The sequence below is a fragment of the Mizuhopecten yessoensis genome, unplaced genomic scaffold (genome assembly GCF_002113885.1).
Source record: "Mizuhopecten yessoensis strain PY_sf001 unplaced genomic scaffold, ASM211388v2 scaffold8951, whole genome shotgun sequence".
Classification (NCBI taxonomy): Eukaryota; Metazoa; Mollusca; class Bivalvia; order Pectinida; family Pectinidae; genus Mizuhopecten; species Mizuhopecten yessoensis.
Window position 1 is genome coordinate 61,541 of NW_018407804.1, and position 10,158 is coordinate 71,698.

Here is a 10,158-nt window from a genome sequence, read left to right on the forward strand (position 1 = left end):
ACCTTCCTATCATTAACCTCTAGATCTATTTACATACAACTTACCTGACATTACCTGTCACTAACCTCTATTTACATACTACTAACCTGACAGTACCTGTCCTTAACCTCTATTTACATACAACTAAACTGACAGAACATAACTCACTAACCTCTATTTACATACAACTAACCTGACAGTACCTGTCACTAACCTCTATTTACATACAACTAACCTGACAGTACCTGTGAATAACCTCTATTTACATACAACTAATCTGACAGTAGCTATCACTAACCTCTATTTACAGACAACTAATCTGACAGTACATATCACTAACCTCTATTTACATACAACTAACCTGACAGTACCTGTCAATAACCTCTATTTACATACAACTAATCTGACAGTAGCTATCACTAACCTCTATTTACATACAACTAATCTGACAGTACATATCACTAACCTCTATTTACATACAACTAACCTGACAGTACTTGTCAGTAACCTCTATTTACATACAACTAACCTGACAGTACCTGTCATTAACCTCTATTAACATACAACTAACCTGACAGTACCTGTCACTAACCTCTATTTACATACAACTAATCTGACAGTAGCTATCAATAACCTCTATTTACATACAACTGAACTGACAGTACATATCACAAACCTCTATTTACATACAACTAACCTGATAGTACCTATCACTAACCTCTATTTACATACAACTAAACTGACAGTACCTGTCACTAACCTGTATATACATACAACTTAACTGACAGTATCTGTCATTAACCTCTATTTACATACAACAAACCTGACAGTATCTACCACTAACCTCTATTTACATACAACTAAACTGACAGTAACTATAATTAACCTTTATTTACATACAACTAAACTGACAGTACCTGTCACTAACCTCTATTTACATACAACTAAACTGACAGTATCTATCACTAACCTCTATCTATATACAACTAACCTGACAGTATCTATCACTAACCTCTATTTACATAAAACTAACCTGACAGTATCTGTCATTACCCTTAATTTAAATACATCTAACCTGACAGTATACCTGACAGTACATATCACTATCCTCTATTTACATACAACAAACCTGACAGTATCTTTCACTAACCTATATTTACATGCAACTAAACTGACAGTATCTTTCACTAACCTATATTTACATAAAACTAAACTGACAGTACATATCACTAACCTCTATTTACATACAACTAATCTGACAGTACCTGTCACTAACCTCTATTTATATACAACTAACCTGACAGTAGCTTTCACTAACCTCTATTTATATACAACTAAACTGACAGTATCTATCACTTACCTCTATTTACATACAACTAAACTGACAGTACCTGTCATTAACCTCTAATTACATACAACTAACCTGACAGTATCTATATCTATATACGACTAACCTGACAGCAGCTATCACTAACCTCTATTTACATACAACTAACCTGACAGTACATATCACTAACCTCTATTTACATACAACTAATTTGACAGTAGCTACCACTAACCTCTATTTACATACAACTGAACTGACAGTAGCTATCACTAACCTCTATTTACATACAACTAACCTGACAGTAGCTATCACTAACCTCTATTTACATACAACTAAACTGACAGTAGCTATAATTAACCTCTATTTACATACAACTAAACTGACAGTACATATCACTAACCTCTATTTACATACAACTAAACTGACAGTATCTATAATTAACCTCTATTTACATACAACAAAACTGACAGTACATATCACTAACCTCTATTTACATACAACTAACCCGACAGTACCTGTCACTAACCTCTATTTACATACAACTAATCTGACAGTACCTGTCACTAACCTCTATTTACCTACAACTAACCTGACAGTAGCTTTCACTAACCTCTATTTATATACAACTAAACTGACAGTATCTATCATTTACCTCTATTTACATACAACTAAACTGACAGTACCTGTCATTAACCTCTATTTACATACAACTAACCTGACAGTATCTATCACTAACCTCTATTTACATAAAACTAACCTGACAGTATCTATATCTATATACGACTAACCTGACAGTAGCTATCACTAACCTCTATTTACATACAACTAACCTGACAGTACGTATCACTAACCTCTATTTACATACAACTAACCTGACAGTACCTGTCATTAACCTCTATTTATATACAACTAACCTGACAGTACATATCACTAACCTCTATTTACATACAACTAACCTGACAGTACCTATCACTAACCTCTATTTACATACAACTAACCTGACAGTACCTGTCATTAACCTCTATTTATATACAACTAACCTGACAGTACATATCACTAACCTCTATTTACATACAACTAACCTGACAGTACCTATCACTAACCTCTATTTACATACAACTAACCTGACAGTACCTGTCATTAACCTCTATTTACATACAACTAACCTGACAGTACCTGTCACTAACCTCTATTTACATACAACTAAACTGACACTTCCACTTTATATACAACTTACCTGAGAGTATCTATCACTAACCTCTATTTTTATACAACTAAACTGACAGTAGCTATCACTAAACTCTATTTACATACAACTAAACTGACAGTAGCTATCACTAACCTCTATTTACATACAACTTACCTGACAGTATGTATCACTAACCTCTATTTACATACAACTAACCTGACAGTACCTGTCATTAACCTCTATTTACATACAACTAAACTGACAGTAGCTATCACTAAACTCTATTTACATACAACTAAACTGACAGTACCTGTCATTAACCTCTATTTATATACAACTACCCTGACAGTACATATCACTAACCTCTATTAACATACAACTAACCTGACAGTACCTATCACTATCCTCTATTTACATACAACTAACCTGACAGTACCTATCACTAACCTCTATTTACATAAAACTAAACTGACAGTAGCTATCACTAACCTCTATTTATATACAACTAATATGACAGTAGCTATCACTAACCTCTATTTACATACAACTAATATGACAGTAGCTATAATTAACCTCTATTTATATACAACTAACCTGACAGTTCCTGTCATTAACCTCTATTTACATACAACTAACCTGACAGTATCTATCACTAACCTCTATTTACATACAACTAAACTGACAGTACATATCACTAACCTGTATCTATATACAACTAACCTGACAGTATCTATCACTAACGTCTATTTACATACAACTAACCTGACAGTATCTATCACTAACCTCTATTTATATACAACTAAACTGACAGTAGCTATCACTAACCTCTATTTATATACAACTATACTGACAGTAGCTATCACTAACCTCTATTTACATAAAACTTAACTGACAGTACCTGTCATTAACCTCTATTTACATACAACTAACCTGACAGTATCTATCACTTACCTCTATTTACATACAACTGAACAGACAGCAGTTATATTTAATCTCTATTTATATACAACTAATATGACAGTAGCTATAATTAACCTCTATTTACATACAACTATACTGACAGTAGCTATCACTAACCTCTATTTACATACAACTTAACTGACAGTACGTATCACTAACCTCTATTTACATACAACTAACCTGACAGTACCTATCACTAACCTCTATTTATATACAACTAAACTGACAGTAGCTATCACTAACCTCTATTTATATACAACTATTTACATACAACTAACCTGACAGTACCTGTCATTAACGTCTATTTATATACAACTAAACTGACAGTAGCTCTAACCTCTATTTACATCCAACTAAACTGACAATAGCTATCACTAACCTCTATTACATACAACTTAACTGACAGTACGTATCGCTAACCTCTATTTACATACAACTTAACTGACAGTACGTATCACTACCCTCTATTTACATACAACTTAAGTTACAGTACCTGTCAGTAACCTCTATTTACATACAACTGAACAGACAGCAGCTATATTTAATCTCTATTTATATACAACCTATTTACATACAACTAAACTGACAGTACATATCACTAACCTGTATCTATATACAACTAACCTGACAGTACATATCACTAACCTCTATTTACATACAACTTACCTGACAGTACCTATCACTAACCTCTATTTACATACAACTAAACTGACAGTAGCTATAATTAACCTCTATTTACATACAACTAAACTGACAATAGCTATCACTAACCTCTATTTATATACAACTATACTGACAGTAGCTATCACTAACCATTTAACTAACTATTTATATACTCATCAGTACTGATGGTGTAAAACTTTAAACACTGTATGGAATGCAATGATAATCATGACTATTACTTTAACTTTCCTGGCAATTTATTAGTGTTCTCTATGGTATAAACATTGTAAAAGTTCGACACAGGCTTGTGGGCGTGTGATGTCCTCAGTGAATCTTAGGGTTGACACAGGCTTGAGGGCGGGTGATGTCCTCAGTGGATCTTAGGGTTGACACAGGCTTGTGGGCGGGGGATGTCCTCAGTGAATCTTTGGGTTGACACAGGCTTTTGGGCGTGTGATGTCCTCAGTGGATCTTAGGGTTGACACAGGCTTTGGGGCGTGTGATGTCCTCAGTGAATCTTAGGGTTGACACAGGCTTGAGGGCGTGTGATGTCCTCAGTGAATCTTAGGGTTGACACAAGCTTGAGCGCGTGTGATGTCCTCAGTGCGTCTTAGGGTTGACAAAGACTTGAGGGCATGTGATGTCCTCAGTGAATCTTAGAAAAATATCTACCTCAAGGGTTTGCTTCGATTCTACATGACTGCATTATAACTCAGTAAAGCTAATTCTACAGCAAAAGCCTACAACAGAAGCAGCTGTAACATTTATTGTGTTATGTTGACTACACTCTTGTGTAATTGCAGTAATTGAATGTTATGATGATGCTACAGTAGACATTGGCCCCTCGGGATTCAACAGTTGGATCTGTCAACCAAGCGAATAACGTCATCAAAGCAGTGCACAATGCGTCAGACTAAATGTGAGTCTGTTAGCTGTACTGTTAATAACAAGGCGATCAAAGTAAATCACACACTGTGTACCTGATAGGTCAATAACTATATCAAGGTGATCAAAGTACTTCATAAGTCACACACTGTGTACCTGATAGGTCAATAACTATATCAAGGTGATCAAAGTACTTCATAAGTCACACACTGTGTACCTGATAGATCAATAACTATAGCAAGGTGATCAAAGTACTTCATAAATCACACACTGTGTACCTGATAGGTCAATAACTATAGCAAGGTGATCAAAGTACTTCATAAGTCACACACTGTGTACCTGATACGTCAATAACTATATCAAGGTGATCAAAGTACTTTATAAGTCACACACTGTGTACCTGATACGTCAATAACTATATCAAGGTGATCAAAGTACTTCATAAATCACACACTGTGTACCTGATAGGTCAATAACTATAGCAAGGTGATCAAAGTACTTCATAAATCACACACTGTGTACCTGATAGGTCAATAACTATAGCAAGGTGATCAAAGTACTTCATAAATCACACACTGTGTACCTGATAGGTCAATAACTATAGCAAGGTGATCAAAGTACTTCATAAATCACACACTGTGTACCTGATAGGTCAATAACTATAGCAAGGTGATCAAAGTACTTCATAAATCACACACTGTGTACCTGATAGGTCAATAACTATAGCAAGGTGATCAAAGTACTTCATAAATCACACACTGTGTACCTGATAGGTCAATAACTATATCAAGGTGATCAAAGTACTTCATAAATCACACACTGTGTACCTGATAGGTCAATAACTATATCAAGGTGATCAAAGTACTTCATAAATCACACACTGTGTACCTGATAGGTCAATAACTGACAAAAAATGTACTATAGGAAACAGTCATAAAATCTTAATAACAGTTAAACAACCAAAAACAGTACCGAATAGTTATATCACATCTGTAACGCCCGAGTACTACAGTGAAACGTAATTAAATTGTGACATCATCAGCATCAATTAGGAGCAGCATATTGTATTACATCATTGCAGTACTGTTCATAACACAATATAAATGGAAATTAATTGAGAAATATCTGAATTTCAACTACAGCCATTTTCTGTGTAATTCAAGGTCGCACTATGAGCAATGACAAATTAACAGCGAGATGTGGCTGGCTAACAAGCCACTTTGGCAGCTTACTTTTGCATCACTGCCCAGATGAGATATGGAGCACACATTGAACATTATTCAATATCAGTGAAATAGTGCCTGCATACTCCCTCCTGTATTGATTCAGTCTATATAAATGGCTTGAAACAGTAGAATGAACCCAGCACCCGAAATCCAGAAATCTAAACCAGTTAACGATCTTGTAAGCATTAGTTACATATATACTACAGTATATTTACCTGTGTAGTGGAGACAGACATAGTTACTACCACCAGTCCACAGTAGACAGTAGTAAACACTTGTTAATAAGTCACAGGGAGACAGTTATACTTACTACCACCAGTCCACAATAGACAGTAGTTAACACTTGTTAATAAGTCACAGGGAGACCATTATAGTTACTACCACCAGTCCGCAATAGACAGTAGTAAACACTTGTTAATAAGACACAGGGAGACCGTTATAGTTACTACCACCAGTCCGCAATAGACAGTAGTAAACACTTGTTAATAAGACACAGGGAGACAGTTATAGTTACTACCACCAGTCCACAATAGACAGTAGTTAACACTTGTTAATAAGACACAGGGAGACAGTTATAGTTACTACCACCAGTCCACAATAGACAGTAGTTAACACTTGTTAATAAGACACAGGGAGACAGTTATAGTTACTACCACCAGTCCACAATAGACAGTAGTTAACACTTGTTAATAAGACACAGGGAGACAGTTATAGTTACTACCACCAGTCCACAATAGACAGTAGTTAACACTTGTTAATAAGACACAGGGAGACAGTTATAGTTACTACCACCAGTCCACAATAGACAGTAGTAAACACTTGTTAATAAGACACAGGGAGGCAGACATAGATGAAGACATACATGCTTATAAGAGAGGGAGAGACAGACACATTCATAAGAGGACAGTGAAGACATATACAATGAAAGGGGGAGACACTCACATTCACAAGATGGGGGAGACATACATTCTCACCAGGCAGGGAGAAGAGCACTAGACATAAAGTCTGGGACAGACAGACACAAAGACTGGGGCAGATAGACACAAAGACTGGGGCAGACAGACACAAGGACTGGGGCAGACAGACACAAGGACTGGGGCAGACAAACGCAAGGACTGGGGCAGACAGACACAAGGACTGGGGCAGAAAAAGAAACACAAATACTGGGACAGACAGACACAAGGACTGGGGCAGACAATCACAAAGACTGGGGCAGACACACACAAAGAATGGGGCAGACACACAAAGACAGGGACAGACACACACAAAGACTGGGGCAGACACACACAAGGACTGGGGCAGACAGACACAAGGACTGGGGCAGACAGACAAAGACAGGGACAGACACACACAAAGACTGGGGCAGACAGACACAAAGACTGGCGCAGACAGACACAAAGACTGGGGCAGACACACACAAGGACTGGGGCAGAAAGACACATAGACCGGGGCAGACACACACAAGGACTGGGGCAGACACACACAAGGACGGTGGCAGACAGACACAAGGACTGGGGCAGACACACACAAGGACGGCGGCAGACAGACACAAGGACTGCGGCAGACAGACACAAGGACTGGGGCAGACACACACAAGGACGGTGGCAGACACACACAAGGACTGGGACAGACACACACAAGGACGGTGGCAGACACACACAAGGACTGAGGCAGACACACACAAGGACGGTGGCAGACAGACACAAGGACTGGGGCAGACACACACAAGGACGGCAGCAGACAGACACAAGGACGACGGCAGACAGACACAAGGACTGGGGCAGAAAAAGAACCACAAATACTGGGACAGACACACAAAGACAGGGACAGACACACACAAAGACTGGGGCAGACACACACAAAGACTGGCGCAGCAAGACACAAGGACTGCGGCAGACACACACATAGACCAGGGCAGACACACACAAGGACTGGGGCAGACACACACAAATACTGGGACAGACACACACAAGGACGGTGGCAGACACACACAAGGACTGGGGCAGACACACAAAAGGACGGCGGCAGACAGACACAAAGACTGGGACAGACAGACACAAGGACTGGGACAGACAGACACAAGGACTGGGGCAGACAAACACAAGGACTGGGACAAACAGACACAAGGACTAGGGCAGACAGACAAAAGGACTGGGGCAGACAGACACAAGGACTGGGGCAGACACACACATAGACCAGGACAGACAGACAAAAGGACTGGGGCAGACAAACACAAGGACTGGGACAGACAGACACAAGGACTGGGGCAGACACACACAAGGACTGGGGCAGACACACACAAAGACTGGGACAGACAGACACAAGGACTGGGACAGACAGACACAAGGACTGGGGCAGACAGACACAAGGACTGGGGCAGACACACACATAGACCAGGGCAGACAGACACAAGGACTGGGGCAGACAAACACAAGGACTGGGACAGACAGACACAAGGACTGGGGCAGACACACACAAGGACTGGGGCAGACACACACAAAGACTGGGACAGACAGACACAAGGACTGGGACAGACAGACACAAGGACTGGGGCAGACAGACACAAGGACTGGGGCAGACACACACATAGACCAGGGCAGACAGACACAAGGACTGGGGCAGACAAACACAAGGACTGGGACAGACAGACACAAGGACTGGGGCAGACAGACAAAAGGACTGGGGCAGACACACACAAAGACTGGGACAGACAGACACAAGGACTGGGACAGACAGACACAAGGACTGGGGCAGACAGACACAAGGACTGGGGCAGACACACACAAGGACTGGGGCAGACACACACAAGGACTGGGGCAGACACACACAAGGACTGGGACAGACAGACACAAGGACTGGGGCAGACAGACACAAGGACTGGGGCAGACAGACACAAAGACTGGCGCAGACACACACAAAGACTGGCGCAGACAGACACAAGGACTGGGGCAGACACACACAAGGACTGGGGCAGACACACACAAGGACTGGGGCAGACACACACAAGGACTGGGGCAGACAGACACAAGGACTGGGGCAGACACACACAAGGACTGGGGCAGACAGACACAAGGACTGGGGCAGACACACACAAGGACTGGGGCAGACAGACACAAGGACTGGGGCAGACACACACAAGGACTGGGGCAGACAGAGAAACACAAATACTGGGACAGACAGACACAAAGACTATAGCAGACAGACACAAGGACTGGGGCAGACAGACACAAGGACTGGGGCAGACAGACACAAGGACTGGGGCAGACAGACACAAGGACTGGGGCAGACAGAGAAACACAAATACTGGGACAGACAGACACAAAGACTATAGCAGACAGACACAACGACTGGGGCAGACAGAGAAACACAAATACTGGGACAGACAGACACAAAGACTATAGCAGACAGACAAGTTCAGAAGACTAGGAGAGAGACACACAAAGTCTCAAAAACACACTCAAGGTCACACTGTATACACCACTGTAGGTAGGTTGTACTGACTTTCCCATCACAACAAACACAGTACAAAGCTCCGAGTTCTGTAATGTGTGACCACACATCAATACTTGATCACGAGAACTCACTTGGAGATTCAACGTACTAACACATCACTTTCCTCCTATATACCCTTCATTACACAGCTAAAACTATGTTGGTATTTATGGTAACCTGGGCCTTTGACATATTAATTTAAAAACAGGCACTCCTTTTCCATATACAGCTCACAGGAACTCCATTATAAGTGAATAAACCAGATAGAGGGTAGGAATGAGCCAGTTTACATTTAATAAACGCTTTCTTCCTACTGAGCTCAGCAGGCTATGGCTCATGAAATATTCTTAGAATGAAGTTTTTGCTTAGCCAGTTCTGTATAATGTCACTTTTCAGGACGTTAATCGTGATTGGTCAAGTCAAAACTTAAGACAATT

At 40.2% G+C, this 10,158-nt stretch overlaps 1 protein-coding gene across 1 annotated transcript; it reads left to right on the forward strand.

Annotated features, from left to right (window-relative positions):
* Positions 1 to 7,458: 7,458 nt before the first annotated feature.
* On the forward strand, positions 7,459 to 9,630 carry LOC110456929 (hornerin-like). Its single transcript, XM_021507998.1, has one exon. The coding sequence runs from the start codon at positions 7,459 to 7,461 to the stop codon at positions 9,628 to 9,630; it is 2,172 nt and encodes a 723-aa protein (XP_021363673.1).
* The last annotated feature ends 528 nt before the right edge of the window (positions 9,631 to 10,158 follow it).